At 29.7% G+C, this 24,032-nt stretch overlaps 1 protein-coding gene across 1 annotated transcript in view; it reads left to right on the top strand.

Moving 5' to 3' along the window:
• Positions 1-890: 890 nt before the first annotated feature.
• Positions 891-24,032, top strand: part of LOC124531784 (dnaJ homolog subfamily C member 10-like) — a 70,751-nt gene continuing 47,609 nt past the window's right edge. Inside the window, exon 1 of the mRNA XM_047106309.1 lies at positions 891-1,268. Coding sequence (XP_046962265.1) covers positions 1,106-1,268 — 163 coding nt within the window. The 5' untranslated portion in view covers positions 891-1,105. The remainder of the gene's footprint in view (positions 1,269-24,032) is intronic.

Below are 24,032 nucleotides of genomic sequence, written 5' to 3'. Positions count from 1 at the left end.
GGATCCCAGTTCGCGGTATTCTCGCAATATCTCCCTCTCATCCGTGCAATGACGAATTATATAAACACGATTTGTCACAAAACATAACGGTTATACTATTTAACGCACGATTCTCGTCTTGACGTAAAATTATTTTATTTTCTATAATATTTATGTATAAGTTAGAACGTAGACAAGGTTCTTCAAATCCATACAATCCGTTATATAAGGTATAAGGCGTAATTTTTTTTCAAAACGTGTTATTATCACGATAATTACGTAATTGTAATAGTTAGCATTCAAATTTAAATAAGCGCTAATAATTGTAGCTAACGATAAAGTCGTTTTTATAAGTGTGTGGTAATGATACTGGTTTTAATTAGCGCATCGTAATATTTTATTACATTTTCACAATAGTTGCAAACGATTTAAGAAACAAATCGTATCGTTTTCAACTTTCATGAACTTCAATTACTCAATTTACAACATTTCGATCGACAAATTATGCAAATATAAAAACAATTTATCATCATACAATAATAAATAATTTTTACTTCTACTTATCAATAATAATTGGTTGCATTAAATTGGTATTTATAATTATATAAAAGCGCAATAGACCGGCATTCGTTGCTGCGCTTTTTTTCCTTCTTTTTATATACATTTACCCCACACGTATCATGCGTCACATGTTGTTTGTTGATGGTCTCTGGCACAAAACTTTACGCAAGGTTCAACACTCTACGAAAACTGCACAAAGCATCAATTAATTCAGAGATGGATTTACACACAGGAAAAGCAAAGTAACAATGTAGTATGCATTCTTTTAATATACGTACAAGTATGTGTTACTCGAACAGATAATTAATTTGATCCAAGCGCCAAAGATAATTGCTGGCAATGTATATGTACGCACCAAACGGCATTTTGCTTCACGCGTTCATAGAAAGCTGCTGTGATTCGAGAACGAACGCCGCGTCAATTAAAAATCGAACAACAAATAATATTAAGTGAAATAACAAATTTCGTTGCATTTAAAAATTAAAAAATTAGAATCTAATTTTAAATCTCCAAATAATGAAATCGAATATTGTTTGATTCATTAAAAAAAAAGTGTTTTATAAATATGGCTAGTGCGTTAGCTTTGTTGCAAGGTTTAGGACAAAAAGTTCGTGGAAAGGAACATAATGACTGTAGAACTCTTCAAATAAATGTGCCGCCTCCTGTTAATGTTGATATTGGATTCAACAATATCACAATGGAAGTGTCTACAGGATTGTTGACAAAAAGTAAGTAGTATAAAAAAACCACTGTTTTAACATATATTCGGACTATTTTATCACAGCTTTTTTGTTTTTGTTTCATATTTTGTCTCTTAATTTAAATTTGTGAGACTATCATAAACATATTGAAGCCAAGTTAGGAATAGGAATTTCCTTAAAACGAGATAAAATACTATTTTTTTAACATCTCATACATATATATGTGTAGCTATTTATAAAATATCAGCACTAACGAGCATCATTAATAAAAATCATTGAATAATTATATTTCAACAAAAAAAAAGATTGAATATTTTTGCATATAATTTACATGATATTTGATCCCTCATGATTGTTAAAAATCAAAACAGATTCCGACTATCTTATTATTGTAAACAAAACAACCAACAGCTAATAGATTATTTATATAAAGTTTTATTAAAGTATTAAAGTGTTTATGTAATTTTATTTTTAAAAGATAAGACATACTGTATTGCTTAAACTACATTATTTTGTAGATAAAGATTTGTATATAAACATATCAGCCGCCAATTTTATGTGTAAGCTTAATAATAAGGGAATCCCAGAACAACAATTGATTTACACAATAAAAAAACACATAAACTCAAAAGCTAAAACGTATCGTGAATATGTAATAAAAATATACATATAAAATGTATTTTTATTATATTTAAGGAAAATATCTCAAGATCAAATTCAAATTGAATTGAACATCCATCATTAAATATTGTTTAAATTACCTGGCGGCAAGGTATCTTTGTAATTGATCTGGAGAACTATACTATACGTCTCGACTTCGCACACAATTCTCTTTATAGTCGGCGCAAATTCGAAATTGGAAATTTGGAATAACAAAAGAAGGTTTTATGTGTTAGGTTTTGTTAGATCCCTCTCGGTCGTACACAGTATAACTCACTAAAGTTTTATAAAAATCTGATGCATAATTTAGAAACGCACAGAGGACAAACATACAAACATTCATCTTTATTTATACATGTAGCTTATGTGGCAAACAATATACACAAATATATTATACATTTATAATTTAATATAGGGAAATATATATATTTATAACTTATAATTATCATAAAGTGTTCCATCTCAAACAGCTTAATAATTTCCACAGAAAATTAACTTGCAAAACATACCACTTGATATTTTTCTTTATGATATAAAAAATCTGGTGGTGTTACTGTATTTTGTGGCCCCAATTGGTAATAATAGTTGTGACGGTTGTGATCACAACACACGTGACATGGTCATGGTTGACAACACATTGGACCGGTTGGTAGTTGTAATTATACTCTGACACATAACTGATGTTTTTAGATTTCTTTATCCGGTAACCACAAATATAAATACTATGCATAATAAATCAATGACAAAAAAAATATTTAGGAAGCAATATTTACATGCATAATAGCTTGCCTTTATATGGCACCTATTGGCACCAAGGAACAATACAATTAGGTAGATAGCACATTAAACAACACGTAAAATGCCAACTCCGAATTCTCCGTTCTAATTCAGTCTGATTTAATTAAAATAAACAAGCACTATTTTAATGAATACAACCAGAACACAGAATGTTTTATTTTAATTTTTTAAATGTTATAAATTTATTATAAGTAATGAAGGTAACTTGAGGTTAAAATAAAATGAAAATTGTCAAAAATCTCCTATTTACACCAAATCGGTCAACCGTCATTTTTATTTCTAATTTTAAGCGGGAAAACTTTTATATAATTTTATAAAGCCATACTATGAATGACGTTCTGAAATCGGTTACACTTGTTTTTATAACATTGGTTACAATAACAAAATATGAGTTTATTATATATAATTGTAATATAAATATAATTAAATGTATGCAAATTAAATAAAATCCATTTAAAAGTTTCCAATCTCCATCCCTTGTGAGCAATATTAATCGGAACATTAAAAACATCAGTAAAAAATTCTATAAATAAATAAATAAAATTGTATAAACTATTTATTATAATGTATTGACACGAGTCGGCTAAGATAGGAAGCCTCAATGGAGACTGGGCCTATTGCATTTGTTGCGAACACACGAGAACAGCTTTATCCGTTTTACGAGGACGCATTGCAATGTTTACATTGGCCAGTTCATATATTTTCGCACGTTTACGTTTGACACCTTTGTCGTCATAAAAAAAACTTTTCAACATTTTTCACACGGCTATTGAAATGTTTTTAGTACATTACATTAACTGCCAGTGAAAAATTACTAAACCTGCGCCGAAATGGTGTCTGTGTCCCTAGTCACTACAGTAACAAACAAGCTTTACTATTTATTTCTTTAAATACAGGTATTTCTCTAGGAAATAATAAATATACCCATACGTCATAGACATAGATAACGTTCGACGTACTTGTATCGGCTGCGTCTACTCCAAATATCAGAGGTATTCTATTAAAAAATATAAAATTAAATTTTTAGTTGGAGTTTATACGCCAAGCTTGATATTGTTCAACTTGTTCGGGATAAATATTATGTAAATAACACCTTTATTTGGCCACCCAACGTTGGGTGATTGTAGCAAAAAAAATAAATAAACGAATTAATCGACAATAACAATTATTACAAGTCTAATCTAATCGTAATAGATATATAACGTCTATGGATCGACGACGCGATGTGGGCGTTTCCTTTTAAGTTGTTTTGAACACTTTTTTTGGTAAATCAATGTATCTTGTGGATCAAGGTCGTGTGCTATTTTCCGTAATTACGTTTTTGATTGAATTTTTTTTATTTACTTTTCGTCTCCACCCGTATTGTACTATTCCATGTTCAGAACATGAAATTATTTTTAGAAAATTGAAAGGAGACCAAACTTGAATATTTATCTAATTAAAAATAAAAATGGTTTTAGTAGATTAATTGACGCAAAACATCCTCATACAACATCGAAAGCAAAACTCGTCGTCTTTGTTTCGACATTCTTGAGAATCTTTAAATTGATCAATATCGATATAAAAGGAAAGAAGCTTAAGCCTTAAACTAATAAATCTTTGAAGAATATTTCTACAGGAAAAACCTATAATTTAATTGAAAAGATAAAAAAGAAGTGAAGCAACCTCAAGTAACCTTTCGTATTAAGGAAGGTGCAGCAAATATATTTGCGAAGATATTTGCCGATGCACTGTTTTTTTTTATTGAATTTTAAAGACATTAAATTATTGGAACTAAGAGTTATATACAAAATTTTAGTATTTATTTTATTTTAGTATTTTAGTTCTTAGTATTTAGTATTATGAAGTAAATAATTAGTAATAAACATAATATGTAGTATCGTATCGTAGTATTTCTAAAACTAAGTGTTCAACTTCTATAAATGGCTCTATTTATCTTCAAAAAAGGCTTAAAATTGTTTATTGATAGGGTTGAATGCAATGTTATAACTAACAAAAAAAAACCAACAAAATTTAGATCATAGTAATATTAGTATTTACTATGCAGGCAGGATATTTTATATACACATATAAATGTATTTAACTAACATGACTATTTTTAAATGTTGAAAAAGGGTAACTACTGAGTTACTTGTCGGTTCTTCACAGTAGAATCTACTTTACGAGCCGATGGTACTTCACTTAATATAGTTGTTAAATGACGATTCAAAATTGTTTGTAAAAGCCTACGTGAATAAAATATATTTTAATTTTGATTATACTAATCAAGGACAACTTACCACTGATTATTTTCACTTTGTGACCAATGGTATTAGCCAGTAAGTGAACAAAGGATTTATATACACGTATATGTGTATAAAAAAGGAAGGCACCATAACTTTCAACAGTCGTGTCATATACCTGGTTATACGGTTTATGCCTCATTCATACTGATACCCCGGTTTTATGCCTGGTGGATTTTTTTATAGTAATTATTCTTCTGACACACCTAAGTTTGATGCTGATCAGAAAATTCCAAGTATGTCCAATAAAAAGTAATAAGATATTATACCAAAATTTCAGTAGTTTTATTTTTGAGATTGGTTAATATTTCGTATACCTGCTCTCACTGGAGATAATCTTGGATGTATTTTAGTATAAAGACGATTTAAAAATAGAATGCGTTAAAAAAGCACCAATTTTTTTAGCACTCAAATTATTTTCAATCGACTTCAAGAAGGAGGAGGTTATCAATTCGTCTGTATTTTGTTACTTTGTTTTCGGACAATTGTTATATATTATATGGACTATTATGTACTTTATGTTATAAATACGATGATCCATTTTTTTTTATTGTAGATATACATATGTACATATATATTCATAGGCCTTGTTTTCAGCCCAGGTTGTCGGAAAGAAATCGCTACTTGTACGTCATGCAACGTTTACGTCAATTTTATTGGAACATTTGTATTTTTTGGTGGACAATAAAGAATTATAAGTAAAATATATTAAGCCTGGAATTCGGAAGGTCGTAGTGTTTACAGTTTACACACTCATTCCAAGGTGAACATATAAGGTCATTGACCTCGCCACTACTCTCTCCGATCGTGTCAGATTGCCGTCCTATCGGATCATGAAAGTATATCTGTGTTTGTACAAACTATAATCTCATACGCAGTCTCTGTTAAATTTAACAACCTATAATATTTAATAACTTATTTATCATAGATTGTACTCTTCTACTTTAACTAAATGAATACATTTAGTAAAAGTAAATGAACTATTGTATAACGCTTAGGTATTTTATTAATGAAATAATATTATTTCAAAAATGTGCAATCGTTCACTAATTACGAAACAACCGCATAATTATGTAAAGAGTTCACTTTTAGCTCACAACGTATTGCCACATTATAATAACAAACATGTGCTTAAATTCTTTGTTTCAAAGTCGCCAGACATATACTAAAAAATAGAACATAATATATGTATATTTAAGGTTCCTATAGCTTCGTCGCTCACGATTAACTGCAATGGGATAATCGGCTTAAAATTCATAATCAGAATGATGGAGGAAATCTTATCCCACGGAACATGTCAGATCTACTCGAGAGTATTTAATGACTGTGATACTGCAGAGGATCATTTAGGATGTCGTTCGAAGTGAGAAGAATCTTTGATTCTAATTAAGCACTAGACCAATTTTTTCTTAATAATTATGTATTCGAGTTATAATCATTGTTAAAACATAACGTGTTTTTTATTTATTATTTTCATATTAACTTGTGGGTGAGCACGTCCAACGCTCAAAGTAAGAAATTTCAAATAATATAAATTTAATGGAAAATTATCCACATTGAAAAGAAAAACAAGCGTAAGATAATTTCAAGGATTGTTATTGATTGAAGGCAACTCTCAAGGTAACAGCTAAAGCCGCTCTTTTACTCGCTTTTATTAATACGCTGTATAATGTTTCAACAATGTTGTTTATTATAATACAACGAAAGTATACCTACCAAGACCTAAGAAATTGGAAAAACCTAAGATTTTTCGAAATTCGATTAAATTGTCGTATTTACGTCAACAATATTAAGAATACTTTACAACAGTTAATGTTCGCGTCTGCTACCGCATGTTTTTGTCGCGGCGTTCTTAGGTATTACATATAAAAAGTAATCTATATCCTTGGATTTCAAGCTTGGGTCATTTCAAATTTTATCAAAACAAATTCAGAGGTTTGACCTTAAACGAAAATTAGATAGAGTTACTTTCTCATTTATAACATCAATGTAGATATCTGAAAGTGCTTTTTCAATTTACTATGTAACATAATGATGGCAAGTTTTAAATGTTATCAAAAATAGGTAAAAAGGTCAAGCGCAATCTTAGATGCAATGGAAAGTATATTACGTAGTCTTTTGAATGAGACGGGTGAAGCAAACATCTGTAAATACTTAAAAATGACATAATTGCAATAGTAATTTAAAACTTGAAATACCGTTTAAGTAAAGGAATACGATTCGTTTTATTATATTTGAAGATTAACTGCAGATAAACAATGTACATTAACGTTAAGAAAAACTTGCACGGGAAAAAACATTTAACGTAGACTAGACTAGAATTTAAGTAAAAATCTTCAACAAATCCTCGAATAATCTAGACTGGGTCAATCCTAATTTATGGCGGTTCAGATTCTGTTCTTCACTAATTATAGTTCGGAAACGATTCATTTTGTTTTTACGAAACTTCAAACCTAATGTTTTAAGATATTGGGATTTTGTATAAAAATCCTTGTTATTAAATTAAAAGACTTGAAATTGATACAAGTAGTATTAATAATTTATCTTTGGAAATCAAAACCCTTTTGTTAAAGTTATCATGGCAAAAGGATTTTAAATTGTATTTAAGTATAATATTTAAATATTATTATTGAAAACAACTGCTTATTTAAGGGGGGATGTTTTGACAATAAAAAATGTTTTACAGTGAAAAATGTTTGTGTGTAATAAATAAAGTCTGAATGTGTTGACCCAATATTCCATAAAAAAATAGCTTTATTTCAGTAATAATAAAACTCTTACAGTTACAAACTTAAATAAATGCGGATAAATCTGCAGGCACAGCAAGTATATTATATTCCAATTACAGAATGATCAAATATGAAGTATACCTGATATGATAACTACAATCAGCATAAATATATATCATAATAAAATATTATTCCACTTAAATAGTACCATCCAACTGAATTTTATTTAATCCTATAATACTTTTTCCGACCTTTAAATGTTTTATTCTAATCCACATTTATTCTTAATGGATTCGAGATTATTATTTTAGATCTCATCATGTACATGAGATCTAAAATAATTATTGAACTAATATTTTTTTTTAAAAATTGCGTCAATTGAACAATAAAGAATTTCATTCGTTTTCTTCTAACAATGGAATCGGCTTTAGACATATGATGGAAGTATCTTCGTTTTGTTAATTTATTGGAAGCAGAATGAAAATATCATTTAAAAGCTATATAAAAACAAAAACTATTCTTATATGTTTTATATGATACATTTTAGTTTCGAATAATAATGGAAGTGTTATCTTTATATCGTTATGCTTCTACCATTGACTGCCTGGATTGTACAGTTTGCTATGACATGGAATTTATAAACACAATTAATTAATAAAGAATATACTTGTAACAAGTTTCCGACTTCGCAAAGTCCATTCAACTTAAACAATTGTCTGCTTCCATATGTCGAGTTTTTTTTTTAATAACTTAACAAAACTTAAGCAATTAACCATTCATCTGTAATTTAAAATAAACATAAATTGCTTTTATTTCTGTAATCTGTAATCTTTACTTGTTTATTGTTTTTCGACTTGTATAAATTTCCTAAGCATATCCGCTCTTCGACGAAAGACGTTCCACTTCGGATTTAAGATTAAAATATTAAAAAGCCCGATATAAAAACATGAATATTGGGCTGCAATGCATCTGAGTTAATCTCTCTCTGTAAATCATTGCATTCAACACAGGTATAGTTATAATATGTTTGAGGACAATAAAAGTTTATTGACTGGCATTTATTGAATTATCACGATTGATTTGAAATCTCGATGATATTTACTGCTGTTGTTGATTTGAGTAAAGGTTTTTGAAGAAGTTTTCTAAACGCGTAATAAGCGAATATCCATTATTAATAATTGCTTACAATTTTCTTTCAAAGAGTCATTGCAATGCATGACAGTAATTTAGCTAGCCTATCTAACAGCATACAATTATAATTATACGAGTATCGCAAAAAACGAATAAAGCCTTCGTAATAAAATAATTTGATATAATCACACTATTTTTAACATTTCATTGTATCCTTGAATAATATATTTATAAAATCACCTTATATTTTCTTGTCGCTGCATTTATTTATAAATGAAAACAAGATAACATAAATACACACAGAATATTAATTAAATTTAATTACTTAAACACATATACAAAAAAGTATGTTTCTTACTAATTGTCCGTTATATTTATAAAACATACATCCGATTGTAATGAAATTTATTGAATTATACTGCGTAACCGAATAAGTTGCTAAATGATAAAATTAAATAAATAATCTTTTAGTCCATTAATATAATTTTATTATTTACTTATTCTACCCATATGAAACCGGAAAGGATATCTTGTAATTATAAACATGCTTGATAAAATTGCTTGTTCACGTCTGAGACGGAGGTAATCGTGTGCGTTATATTTCTTTACGTTGAGCCCTTGAGTGCAGAACTATGCACTAGTTAACCGCCTTAGATAAAATTATTTATGTGAATGTCTATTAAACATATATTGTTTAATATTATTTTTAACGAAAAATATTTAGAAACGAAGTGAAAAAACATATTAAGTACTATTTGTTTCCGCTTTGTGGCTTTCCTATATCTTGTCTTGACTTATTAATTTTGGGAGATCATAGTTAATTTGGCGAACCGATCTCTAAGAGCTCACTCATGAAATATTGACGACCAACTTAAGGTGATACACCATTTCGATGAGTTTGACAATATTGTTCCATAAATGTACTACCACACACTTCATTTTTCCAAAGTATTCTTCGGTTTTTGAAAAGCTTCGATTTTTCATTTACAGAATAGCTCTACGGAGTGTGTGCGTGGCTTGTGTAAATTAACGGACATCAGTGCAAAAACGTCAATTAATTAACAGTACGATTGTTAAGCAAGTTAAGTAGAAGTTTTAATTGAAGTGATATGACAATTGAAGCTACAAAGCAATGTGCAACCAATTAAAGATGACTGATGGCGAGCAGTAGTTATTTATATCATTCACAATGTATCAGCTGAATAAACCCGATAATACGATGATGGATGTCCAATCTGTGTATTTTTCCAGCAAAAAAATAATAATTATATATTGCTTTGATTTTTTATATGCCTAAATAGAATGACAAGCTAAAACACCTCCAAAAAATGTGCCCAAAAGTACACGTACACTTGTAAAGTAGTGTGACACTTGGCCAGTGCCAAACATAGCTGTCACGCACAACACGATAATAAAATTGACTGGTTTATTTCAGTTTTTTTACAGTAAAAAATATTTTTTTTCATTCTCAAGTAACGTAACAAAAACTAGTCATAATATTTGAAGTCAATGAGGTTAACTTATATAAAGACTGGACATGCTGTAATATAATACCCGTACCAAAATACTTAATAGACAATTTTATATCCAACGTTTTTATTCGACGAAAAAAAATATATGTACAAACATTAGCATTCCCAGCGTACATTAAATTTGCAAACCAACTTATAACTAATTAAAAATTTAATTATATATTGCTCACTAGATTGTTAAACCATTTTGATAAATTCTCTAATATGAACTGATGCTCTATACATATATAGTTAAAGATATTTATTAAACATATTTTTATGTATTATCTCAATGGGCATAATTAATTTACACGTTTTTATATATGTTTTAATATATTTACATATCATACTCACTATTCACTAGGGAATCTCATGATGTAAGGAAACCAGGTCTAATAAGCGACAAGTAATGCACAATTTGCAAACTTGTTGTCACAAGGGATGCACACGGCTTTGTTAACCTGTACCTACAGTATTTTCCAATGCGTATAGTTTTTTGTATGTTTAAGCAATACAAATCGCAGAGTTTTCAAGTAGAACTTAGATTTTTTGTAAAGAGTTCTCATCTACGGACTAAGCCGGTTTTGGTTGGAAGAATTCCTCTTTTGATACACAAACGCCGGTAACAAAAACATAGAAATTAAGTCCAAGTCATACAAAGTAATGCTGATGAAAAGTATACTTAAAATTTACTGTTATTTCAGTCATTTCAGTAGTTTCACTTTAGAATTCCAGATCAGGAAAATTTGTATAAACTTATACAAATTGTCGTGAAATTCGTTACGCATTATCCAACCCCGTTCCTGGGGCTACAAATCATTCCCTAACCAAGTTTTAAATTTTTAATAAACACGACTAAAATGTTGATAAACTTTTGGAAGAGATGAACAGGATTTTTTTAGTTCTGTTATTTTGACGTATAGAGCATAACGAAGATGATGGTGTCTGAATTAAATCAAGAGTGTTATAAGTGTTATTGAATAGAAAGATTGTTTATTAATGAAAAAAAATGTTGATATTTAAAAAAAAATGAGAATTATTAATGAATATATAAATTTATCAATAATTTATAGTTCTTATGTGACGTTTTTTGGTTCTGACTACCGGTTGACCTTAAATGATCCTCTACATAGATGAACACTGCGAACTCTCTGCCCTCTATTTCGGGAACCATTGAAGGTATAAAAATATATTTCAAACAAATATTGTAGATAATTTTATCCTATTTTTGTGAACTTTGATCTTTGACCTTAGTTAAAGGCTGTCGCGATCCATGTTTAGGTTTTTATACAAGGATGTCAAAATAAAATATCTGGGTAGGTATATGGACTTCCGAGATACTTATCTAAATTGATTTCATGACTGAACTATTAGTTTATATCTTGTTTTTTTAATGATGTTATGTATCTTAGTTATGTAGAATATTTCTTAGTAAATGAATGAAGACCGGAACTTCCTGATACACATTTACTTATTTGGTCCTTATATCCATATAAAGCTACATCATATGGCTTAAAATATATATTTTATTAAACTTAACCAGAACTCTTTGATATGTGTTCCTCAAAATCATAACTACTAGTAAAAAATGCTAATAAGATCCTTCATTAAGTTATAAAGTCACAGAGGTGATTGGATTTTATGATCATTAATGATATTAATTATTTATTTATGAATAATTGACCTGCAATGAAATATGATGTACCTACAGACTAGGGAAAAATAACTACTATTCAGTTTCCTGATCACCATTCGGTCTGGGAAACATTTTCTTATTTTGAATTTGTTTATACTTAAATATTTTGTAACGTTATATGTTTCAATGATTATACAACAGTAGACTTAATATTTATTGAAAAAAAAATAATTAGAATTTCTTTCAAATGAAACAAAGAAATAAATATGCAATAATTAAAAAAAAAATATGATATATTTTGACGGACGACCAAATGGGTCTGATAGTAAGAAGACACAATCGCCCATATACAATAGCACTGTAAAAATTAAACCATTTTTTACATCGGCATTGTACCACTAACCTTGTAAACTAAGATATGCCTGTTATTATACTAGCACACTCACCCTTCAAACCGGACCACATCGATATTGAGTATTGCTGTTTGGCGATAAAGCTTGCATAGATTATTAGGTGATATGTAGTTAGTAAAATAATACAAGCTTATTATAATAATAACTTAAAGGTCTTAGCCCGAAGAATCGTCGTTTATCCCAAAGGAGCGCGAAATGTTGTTTCAAACCAAAATTGCTACTGCTTTAGTAGCAATACATACAGTTTTATTTTATAAATGCAATTGAATAAGACGTATTAAGTACTACTATTTGCAGCGGTATTAGTGAATGGTACTTACCTTCGACTGAAAAGCCTATTATGTTGCTGTTAACATTCCTGAGTTCCTGACATACTGTTATTTCATTCAAAATTTTAATTGCAGCTATTCCTCATCAAACCTAGGCAAGCACCGCTGAACACTAATCATGTGTTTAATTAAAGGTAAAGGAAACCTGCATACGACAAATCTCAACGAATTTATGGGCTTCTGAACGTGTATGCACTAACCCACATTTTAGCAATAAGCTCCGAAACCTCCTCCTCCGAGAGAGGACGCCTTGAATTAGCAGTAGGAAATTTACAGGCTGTTACTGTACTGAAAATAAATATTTGTCACCAATAATTATCTCATAATTAACAAAAACAATCCAAAACGCAATAATAATAATTCCACACTACTTTTTATTTAAATCAAAATATATTTGCCTTTGTGTCTAAAAATAAATAATGACAAACTGCGAAACAGTTTCGATGGAAATACGGCTCTCTTATATCAGTTACTAGTGATGCGCCCCGGCTGCGCACGGCTCCAATACTGATACTAAGTTGACTACAGAATGTCTTTGTACAAGGTTCAAATACAAACGAATTTGTCTCTTAAATGTGTAATATCTGTCAAAATATTCATTTAATTTAGATGCAGCAAAGACCCATAATTATCTATATGAACCGCAACATACATAGATTTATACATTTGAGGTACTAAATTGGATAAGAAGTAATTCTGTATTGTTTAAAATCTTTTTACGAATAACTCATTATTCCCCGTAAAAAAAAAGCTTTAAAATGGTTATTACGGATTATCCCGAAGAGCTAGACATACATACCATCGTGGACTTTGTGTAGATTATTTTGATCTATCTCGTAGAGTTCAGCCAGCGTCTGCAATGTAACGGCAAAAAAATGTGTTTATTTACAACATCACATTAATATCTTTAAAATTATCAGTGTTTCTCTATTATATTGGTCACGTATTATACGCATAAACATTCCTCTGGATCGCTCTATCTATTAAAAAAATCGTGCCGAAATCCGTCGCGTAGTTTTAGAGCTAAGTATACACGGAGACAGACAGACATCGGGATACGACTTTGTTTTATATTATGTAATGATAATTACGACGGATAAGTACATATATAAACGGAACCATTAAATGACACATTGCATGATTATTTCACGTTCATAAATTTACTTTGATAAAAGAGCGCCTTAAGGTCAAGAACGGTTCACTAATATTTTATTATTGTTGTATTTTATCAAACGAAACTAACAACACTTTCTGAAACACTGATCGAGGTGAGATTAAGTAATTTTGATTTAATACAAGTGGACGATGATGTAATTAATACGCGACAAACAAGTATTTCATAACATTGCGATTAGAAAATTTATCATATTTTGTAATCGCTACTCATAATTTCAGGAACTGCCCTAAATTGACAATTCTATACGATCAAATCCTTGTGCTATTTTATATTTGTAAATCTGGGTCACAATTTCACATTGAACTCTGGAGTTCATGAGCCCATGACATTGATAAGAAACCTTTATTCAAAGGAAACATATGTTCAAATAACAGATCACGTTATTACTGAACTACTCTACATGAGTAATAGAACTTGAGTTTATAATAATTAATAATGATTTTCATCTAGTATTTCATTACCTGTTTATGCTTCTTCAAGCGGCTTCATGATAAAGTAATTACATATGTTGTTTCTAGACGTACAAATAAGACATATTATAATAATAATTATATTTAGGATTATAATTAGGATGCAGTTATGTGTAGTTTAATATTATACTTTAGTTTAAATATTCTTATATTAAAGGTTGTATCTCTTTTCTCTGTCTATTTCTGCATTAACCTGTTTTCGTTATAAAAATGTACTCATCAAGTCATACCTTGTGCAATAAAGTATTTAAATAAATTAATAAGACTCATTGTATACACCTCCGGTATCTTATCTTGTGAATGCACTTAAAATAGGATAGCATTAAAAGTTGAAACTCACTAATTATTATCTTTTTTGGGGCCAGTTCGCTAATTTATAAAAGTTACGGAGCGTTCCTGTTTCCATTCTAACAAGTTCGACCAAACCGGAACTATATAGTTGTATAAGTAGTATAGGAAAATATTCAAGGATTACGTCTGTGCATTGGATTTATTTTCACTTTATGAAAATTTATTAATAGAATTGATCCCTAAATTACTGATTTAAATTTAAGTGTTGTCCTAATTGTCGAAATTCCACCAATAATGTATTTTATTATATACCTGCATATTTTTACTGTAAGACAGCATCATAATTTAAGTTTGAGGATTTATTTTCTATCCATGATATTATATCATAAGCAATATAAATGCCTGTTATAGATTCCAGACTGACTTTCGGATTGTGTCCTTGATGGAGTCTTCTTGAGCCTTTGAATGGCATACTTATATGGCTAGTATGTTTATTATCAAATCATTGATATGGATTGCCATTTTCAGATTGAAATCTCATTGGTAGGTCCCTTTTGTTGCCTCTTCGCCTGTATACCCAACGCGTCTTGGCTTTAATATGCTGCGATATGATATTGCAACCACGGCATGACTTAAGGACGGGATCTTAGGTTAAGTTGTCGAGATAACTTAATTTAGATGCAGTTACTTCATTACTTTGCTGGATAAGTATTTATCTCCGTAGACTTTAGTAAGAGAATACGTCCATATACATATATGTATATGTTTGTGTGTGCACAATATTTTATTTTGAGATGGTGTGCATGAAATACTGTCTAATATATGTTAACTTAAAGAGATTGTCTCTGACAATACCTTGAAGTTCATTGACGTAAGGTATAATTAAGAATTCCCAGGTTTTGATAATACACAATATCAAGACCATGGGTCCAAAGTGTCCCTCGAGTGCCTTGTCGACTATGAGGAGCTCATTCTGTTTTTGGTCTTGCTTTTTGATACATATCTCTTACGTCTTTCTTCGCTTCTGTAGCGGCTAAATTTTTTTTAAATAAAAAACTTACAAACATCTATATTTACACTTTTAGATACTCCGTTTATCCACGTCAAATGTTGTGAGAGGTTGGACTCTAGCAAGTATAGATGCGTAGTTCTAAAGACGATACGGTGATATTTAGTTTTCTGGTACATAATTTTAAATGTTTTTTTAAAACATTTATTTTATAAAAGTTGTTGTACTGTTCACTTGTGTTTTAGGCATTTGGTCGTAACATAAGAATTGTCGTCAGCTATTGACTATAAAAATTTAGCTTAATATAAAATTACATCATATTCAGTTCTGTGGTTAGGCATGTCCAAATAGATCAACAAAGAGACAGACCTACAGACAGAGTTTATTGCGTATTTCCACTATTAGTTAAGATGATACTTACCTCTAGCCAAAAAGAATGAGCATTGTAATGTTTTATAAGGAGTTTTCTTTTGTTCGGTAACTAAGTTGTATAGTAAACATTGGACAAACCTTTGCTACCAAATTCTTTTCCTCTACGCTTACCTAACCTCATTAAGACGTTTATTAATTATACATTAACAAAGCAAGAATTCCGCATAAATTGATTACTAAATAGGTTATATCAATAGTCTTGTATAACTACCAATTTAACATTCCTATTTGAACATTTTTTTTTATCTATTACTACCGTACTGGTTATTTTAAAACAATTTTAGGGAAATAAGTACCTACTTATATAGTTTATAAATACCTCCAGGCAATTATATATACAAGTATGATATACGTTTTAGAGTTCAATTAATTTAAAAATCTTTGCTCGCTACCTCGACCGTACCGATCAATCTCTATCGTGTCTTCTCCATCACAAGTGACATTGGCAAAATAATCTGTGTCCTTTTGGCATAATTAAAAGCAAAAAAAAAACTTTTACAAAATAATGTCACTTTTTTTCTCTCTTTACACGATACTGCTTTTTTCAGTCCTTCTGACTAACGTTCTAATCCACGGGAGATTTTATATATGTTAATATTATTTTATTGTTATATATGATTTTATAAAGGAACTTTTGCGAAGTGTTAAAAAATAGATAAATATGTGTCGAAATTTTACTGTTACAATTATTCGACTACCCGTTTCGCAACAAACGTTTTTTTTTTAGTTGCACGTCATTTGAAGTCGATTAAATCTCTTAAAGTGTTCATTTGAATGATATAATGTAAATATCTTTCATCTATAATCTATAAATGGTTTCGCCATTGGGCTACATAATTTCAATAATCTATAATTGACAGAAATATTTATTATGAGCGTGCCTTGGAAAATAAACACACGCTCGTGTAGACTTTTCTTTAGGCCTCTTTAAGGGCAACAGTTTTATATTACATTGTTTTGATGTATCTCTAAGTGACAGCCAGCGTTCGCTTCTTATGGGAAGTTGTAAACCGCTCCGTTACGTAACGCGTTACGGCGCCAATCTGTTTGGCTTCCCTTTCTCATGCGCATACGGCAGCTTTAGGCAGGCAATAATTATACTAATATTGTACGTTATATAAAACATATTTAAGAATTGTATCTACGAATAAAATATATTTTATAATCGATAAAAGATTTTATCAATGAATAACATTTCCTTGCCACATTATCATATTAATGTACATGAAATATTACTAAAAAACTTAAGTTTTTTCAAGTTAAACAATTTCAACATTTAAAGTTTAACTTGGATTCGTTTAAGTTATCACTTTTGTCCAGTGTCTCGAGTCTCTCAAAAAAAATATTTTTTTGGAACACGAAAACTCTTCATTTTTCGTTCTTTCTATACAATTATTAAAATAAATTGATTTCGAGGGTAATTTAAAAAAAAGGTAAGTGGTAGAGCTTTTTTAAACAAATTAAAGTCAAGATCATTGTGGCATCAGTCGAGGGCTCATGTAATATATAATGTATATATATATATATGGTTAAGTTGACTTAAATTACAACATTAAATAACTAATTAATCAAAATCATGATTGTATTTTATAAAACCACAACTTTCATAACTAAGATGATATATCCATTTTCCAGCGAATCACCACCATTCAGACCGAAAGAGATACTAAATATTGCTGTTTAGTCGCTGAAAATGTTGAGTGACTTTGGTGGTAGAACAAATGATTATTTTCACTTTTAAATTATTTTAAATTATTAACTATTACATAAAAATGAATTTATCTTAACAATAAAACTTTATAGCAATCATTTTCATCAGTTTTTTTATGTACCTACACATCTGTCATATCACCCATTAGTCCTCATTGGCCGATTGGTTGCACTTGTATATAAACTCTACGATATAATATATTTGACGGAAGCTGAAGGTTAGGCCGAACATTGAACAAAGCGATGCCAAGGCTAAGACCTCGGTCAAACACAAAAATTATTCAATCAAAAATTTTTTTCTTCGTATATGGTATAACTTCCGGAATGCTTGGGAAATTATAACATGATGACATTTAATAACAAAGAATAATTACATTACCAAAATCTAACAATAGCAATTCTTATAGCTTCTAAAAAAATGCATGTCACAACTACTAAAAAAAAGGTTTATAAGTATGTAAGGTTTATAAATAGTAACTTGTTAGTAGGGCTTAGTACCACCCACTTATTAGATAATTCTCCGCCAAAGGGTAACTCCAGTAGTTATACACAAGGATCTTTATTCCCAAGGTTATTGGCGCATTGCCTATTTGAGGAATAATTAATATTTGTTACAGTGCCATTGTCAACAGAAAGTGGGGACCATCAAGTCAAAACTGCTCTGCTCTACACTGGTCCATTTACTCGTCCGTCAAACTTTACCATAAAAATAACTAAATGTAATAATAATGTAACTAATAAAAAAATTTATGAGATACATTGAGATTTGCCCTCGCCAAAAATATGTGGTAAATTAGATAACGCGCCTGATAACAGTTAATATATATTAATTTAATGCCCTAATTTAAATATTAAAATAGTAACTCGGGCCGTGTTTGTAGTTTAATAACATTATTTGTTGCGTTGTAATATAAGCGATGGCTTGTGACGGAACATATTAAATATAAATTGTCTGTGTGTATATTATTACATAGAATGAAATGCATTGAAAAAAAATGGGGCTTACTGGCGGATATTTTTATATACTTAATTAATTACAATAAATTATTAGACGTTTTAATCAAGCTCAATATTCGCCTATTAAATTATAATTTATGCATAATCGAATAGTACTTATAATTATTACAACTTACAACTACTACTACAACATTTTAATATTATTCTATAATTTTTATTAATGTCTTTTTTTAATTGGACTATACGTCATACGTCTGTGCGTTAGACTAGAAACTAGATTTGATGAATTAAACATAAGTTATGAGCTCTTTTTTATGTGTTTGTAGTCATGTACTGGAATCCAATTCTCCTAAATAATATCTCAATCAAATCAAAACGCAATCGTTGCTGTTCAGACGACTCATTATAAACGCATCGATGCAGTAGAGGTTTCGTCAAAGATGGATTGGAATATAATCATTATAAAAAAAATATCTAAACTAATCACTGCCGTATGCTTACGAAAAACGGAAGCCACGCCGAAGGCGCCGTAACGCGTTACGTAACGAACACTTCTACAAAAAATATTACTTCAATACGTAGAAATAGCCCTCAGTTGCGATTAAAACGCGCTTATTTTTTCTGAGTAACAGTCGAAGTAGGGCAAGGAACGTATCGATAATGTATATGTTTGGAAGGATTCGCCCCTTGTAGTATATTAACAGTGTATCTTCCATACAAATTCATAGTAGGCAATCTATTTGTGTCGCAATTTTATAGGATTAAATTAAATTTATTATGTTTTCTTTAACAATAAAAAACTAAATCTTACCCATTTTCTGACAATAACATTACATAATGATATGTTAATTAACAAAAAATATTCGTCAAATTCAACTATTATATACAAATGACTTAATTTGATCAGCTTTATAATGTTATTTATCAAGTTACTTTTTTAACATGAGATTTAATTTAAAAAACGACATAGCGAAACGTATTCTCTAAATTTAATTATACTCGTTAACCTAAAACTCAAGGACTTGATCGTAAAACGAAAAGCAAATGGAGCATGCGAAATATTATAATGAAGCGATAAACGACTATTCCCGTCAGTGTGTGTAGTAATTAACGATGTATGAATACGTCAATACGTATGATACGTGTGCCGTGAAATATTCAGTAGAAGAGTGATCCAACATCTCTACGCAAAGCCAAAGGATCAAGGAGATCGGAAAGGGCTTGATCGTCGATAACTCGAGCAGCTCTACGTTTGATACGGTTAAATGGAAGGATCTGGTACTCTGGGTGTGTGCTCCCCACCCGCCCAGAGGTGAGAGCAGTACTCCATGTGAGGCCGAATGTGCGCCTTGTAAAGTTTTAAGCGATGGGCCGACGTGAAATACTGTCTCGCCTTGCTGAGCACAATGAGCTTTTTTAAAGTTAGTATGGCTTTGCCTTCGAATTGACCGCGGAACTGAACGAGGCTTGAAATATCATCGGCAAGTATTCCGATACTACCTGTAGCGGCTATCGGGATGTTCTCAAATCGTGGAGATACGACAAATGGTGTTTTTTTAGCGGTTAACGCGCAAACTTGCGCCTTTTTGGTGTTGAAATGGCCTAGATTTAGCCAGCCCCAGTTCGAGACATCGTTTAACAAAGACTCGATTTCAGTTTGTTCGCACAAGTTGGTTCCGGTTTTCTTCGACGTTTAATTAGTAAAATTTAAATTAAATTAAATAAGACATTTTTTATAATTTTCGTCTATGTTTGTTTGTTCTGCCTAATCTCTGGAACAGTTGGACCGATTTAGACCGTACTTTAACTGGCAGACTGCTAATTTAATAAGAAGTAACTTAGGTTAGTCCACAATAACTATTTTGTAAAATTTAAAGGCGTACGAAGTCGCGGGTACAGCTAGTTAATAATAAAAATATGTGACGTTTTGCACTATCCGGGAAATTACATTCGCTTCTGTTTCCGTGTTCTACATGTGCCCTTTTGTTTTAATGCTCAAGGAAGGATGATTTGACTTTTCAAAGACGGAAATTATTACTTAACATAAATTACTTTTTACATTGATACCTTTTACTTTTTATTTATCATTTCGCAGTATTTCGTCAGTACCTCCAGTAATTCACTATAGGTTTATATTATTGTGTATATCGCACTCTTAATTAAATATTGACCGAAATCAAAATGATTAACTTTTGATATTTGATGTTATATTTTTAAGTGTAAATACAACCTTAAGATAAAACCCTAAATATTTAACCATATAGATGTAGTAAAGAGGTATTTTTTGTTCATTAATATATATATTTTACTATTTAAAATTGAACTATTTCACTGTAGCCATTATTTTTAGAATAATAAGCCCTATCAATATTATATCTAGACTGCAAAATAGGTATGTAGTTGTACTTTACGCTAAATAAAATGAAAGTTGAATACAATTATTTTAAATTTAACTTAAGATTACCAGTGGTTGAACACGTGAATATAACCGATGTTACGTGTTACAGATGCACGGGTTCATTGGTGAATGACAATTGTATTGCGTACCCTTGCACAAACCATTAGTTATATAGCAACATAGATTAACAAGCAACATTGAATAAAAATTAACACAATACATTAACCCCAATTGCTTATCAACCATCATCAAAAACAATCACTATCAGTAAATAAACATTTTTTTATTTAGTTTACATTTGTACAGGCATAGTTATAGTTTTTATAATTGTATCCGTTTCTAATAGGTAAAACTGCTACATAGGTGAAACATAATACACTATATAAATAATGTATTATGCTAAGCATCGATATTTGAAGGGGTCCTGTAATTCTGTAGTATATACATATGATTAAAACCTTTTTAATCAAAAACCTATTAGCGATATTTTTTGCTGAATGGTTTGTGCGATACTCCTCACCCATTCAACGTTAATTATGATTAGCCTAGAAAGATAATTGTTTATATTTTGTTCTGGTCTGACTGAGTGAGCCAGTGCAAAACACCTTAGCTCCTAAAGTTGACGACGCATTGGTCATATAAGATCCAATAGGCTGCGATGTGCCTACATCTTTGGGTAGTGATGACCACCTACCACAAGGTGGACTATTTGAGCGCTTACCTATATACCATACTAGAATAGTATATAAGGACTCGGTACAACACATCACAATTCCACATTTTTCTTCTTCTTTAATTAAATAGTTTACTTAAGAAATAAACACTAAAAAAATTTTTCCTCCCAATCTTAATCATCTTTCTAACTATTTAGTTTTATTAATATTCTTTTTAGTGGAAAAATATTATTATTATAAACTCAAATATATATTTATAAAATTAAGTATAAGTATACTTATAATAATATATATAACTTATAATAATAAAGTTATTCAAGCAGCATAAAATCATATTTGAATGTTAGTTTTAAATTAAATGTAAAGCTATCCAGTTCGAAAAGTAGATTCCACGAGGAGAACCGGCAAGTATCTCAGCAATTACAATTTTCATCACTTTAATTCCAGAGTATGTTAATAAAGTACAATTACATTTTCCATATCCTGTGTATTACAAAATTCATACTAAGGCCAGACTTTTCAACCGACTTCATAAAGGAGGAGGTTACCAATTAGCTTTTTTTTTTTATTTTCAATATAATCTTGTATTGTGTCATAGGTATGACTTGCAATGGCAATGCCATATCAAAATACGAATATTATTTTTATTAAACATCAAAATTAAAATATCTCTATTGAATTAAATGATCTCAAAAGTAAAAAAAACGACTCTACAACAAATTTTATTGGATAAAAGCTCTAAGTGGATATGGCTTAGTTCTCACGGTCCTTTTCCTAATATTTATCAAACTTAAGATGAAAAGTTCTGATAGGATAAATATGGACAATATATCTTGAGTTCAAATAAACTTTATTGATGAAACTCTCATTTGTCAAATATCACATTATTATTATAAACAAACTTATTGTAAACAAAATGTATAACTTGTAAGTAAGTAAAATGTGGAATATAATTTCTAATGTACCTAAAATGTTTTTGTTATGAAAAATTACACGCGTATGTTATCGAGAGATATCAAATCAGCATCAGAGTTTTAAAATAAATTATAATTCTTATCGACTGGCTTAAGATAATTTATGTTTTAGAATCACATATACCCCAAACTAATTATTATATTTGTTTTTGCCTTTAACACTTGTTTTCAATGCTCTGCTCGTATCAAACTAATTACAATTAAGCTTCATTTCTCTTTAGCATGACAACAAAGACTTGAAAACGTTTGAAGTGCGTACAAAACTACGTCAACTAAACCTTCCGTATACCTTATACCGACAAACATTTTCCGTACAGCAACATAGAAAACAAATTAAAATCAAGTTAGTTATGCAAAAATATTTACTGTATATTTTTGTGTAAATTTAAATTCAATTAAAGCAACATGTTAAGGGGACTACATGAGCTAAATGCAAGTTTTAAAATGCCAAAAAGTATATAATCCAATGCAATAAACCAAATGAAAAAAATATATGTTAATCATCAGGATAGATGCTAGTTATTAATTGTGTTGAAAACATGATGTAATTAATTTGGTACGATAGAAAAAAATCGCAAAGTTACCTCTAAAAAAGTCTTTTTTTGTTTTTTAACTACACTTATATACCTTCAATAATTTTGGTCTTTTGTCAGATTATTCTACAAACAATATACTAAAAATTTATTATGTTAATCATTTAGTAAAATCAATAGATTTTTTTTAAATCAGATTTTCTTATTTTCGACCAAAATGCGTAAGCATGTGTGCGTGAGCGCCTCGTACAGACACTGCTGGCCGAGGCCTGTTGCTATACAGACGTGTCGCTCTTTTCACCGCATCGTTGCGAATAAAATCTCGTAGATTTTATTTTTGTGTAAATTTAATTGTAAATTAATTGTCGAATATTATTCTTTTATGTAAATAAATATATTAAGTTAAAATAGTCTAGTTGTAGTTAGCCATTTATTTTTTTTGTTAAGTTATTTTTTATAAAGTTTAATTTTGTAAACATGGGAAATAAAGTACAATCTGTGAAGAAAACTAAAAAACGTTCATATAAATTAAAAAGCCGAACATATGAAAGATAATATGAAAAGGTAAGAGTATTTAATTAGTAAACATATATATATTATAAATAATGATTATTGGAAACATTTATTAAAAACAATGCAATTAGTTCGCATAGAATCAGATTTTTCGACAGATTTCT

The sequence above is a fragment of the Vanessa cardui genome, chromosome 8, assembly GCF_905220365.1.
Source record: "Vanessa cardui chromosome 8, ilVanCard2.1, whole genome shotgun sequence".
NCBI lineage: Eukaryota > Metazoa > Arthropoda > Insecta > Lepidoptera > Nymphalidae > Vanessa > Vanessa cardui.
This window is presented reverse-complemented; position numbering and strand designations above follow the sequence as displayed.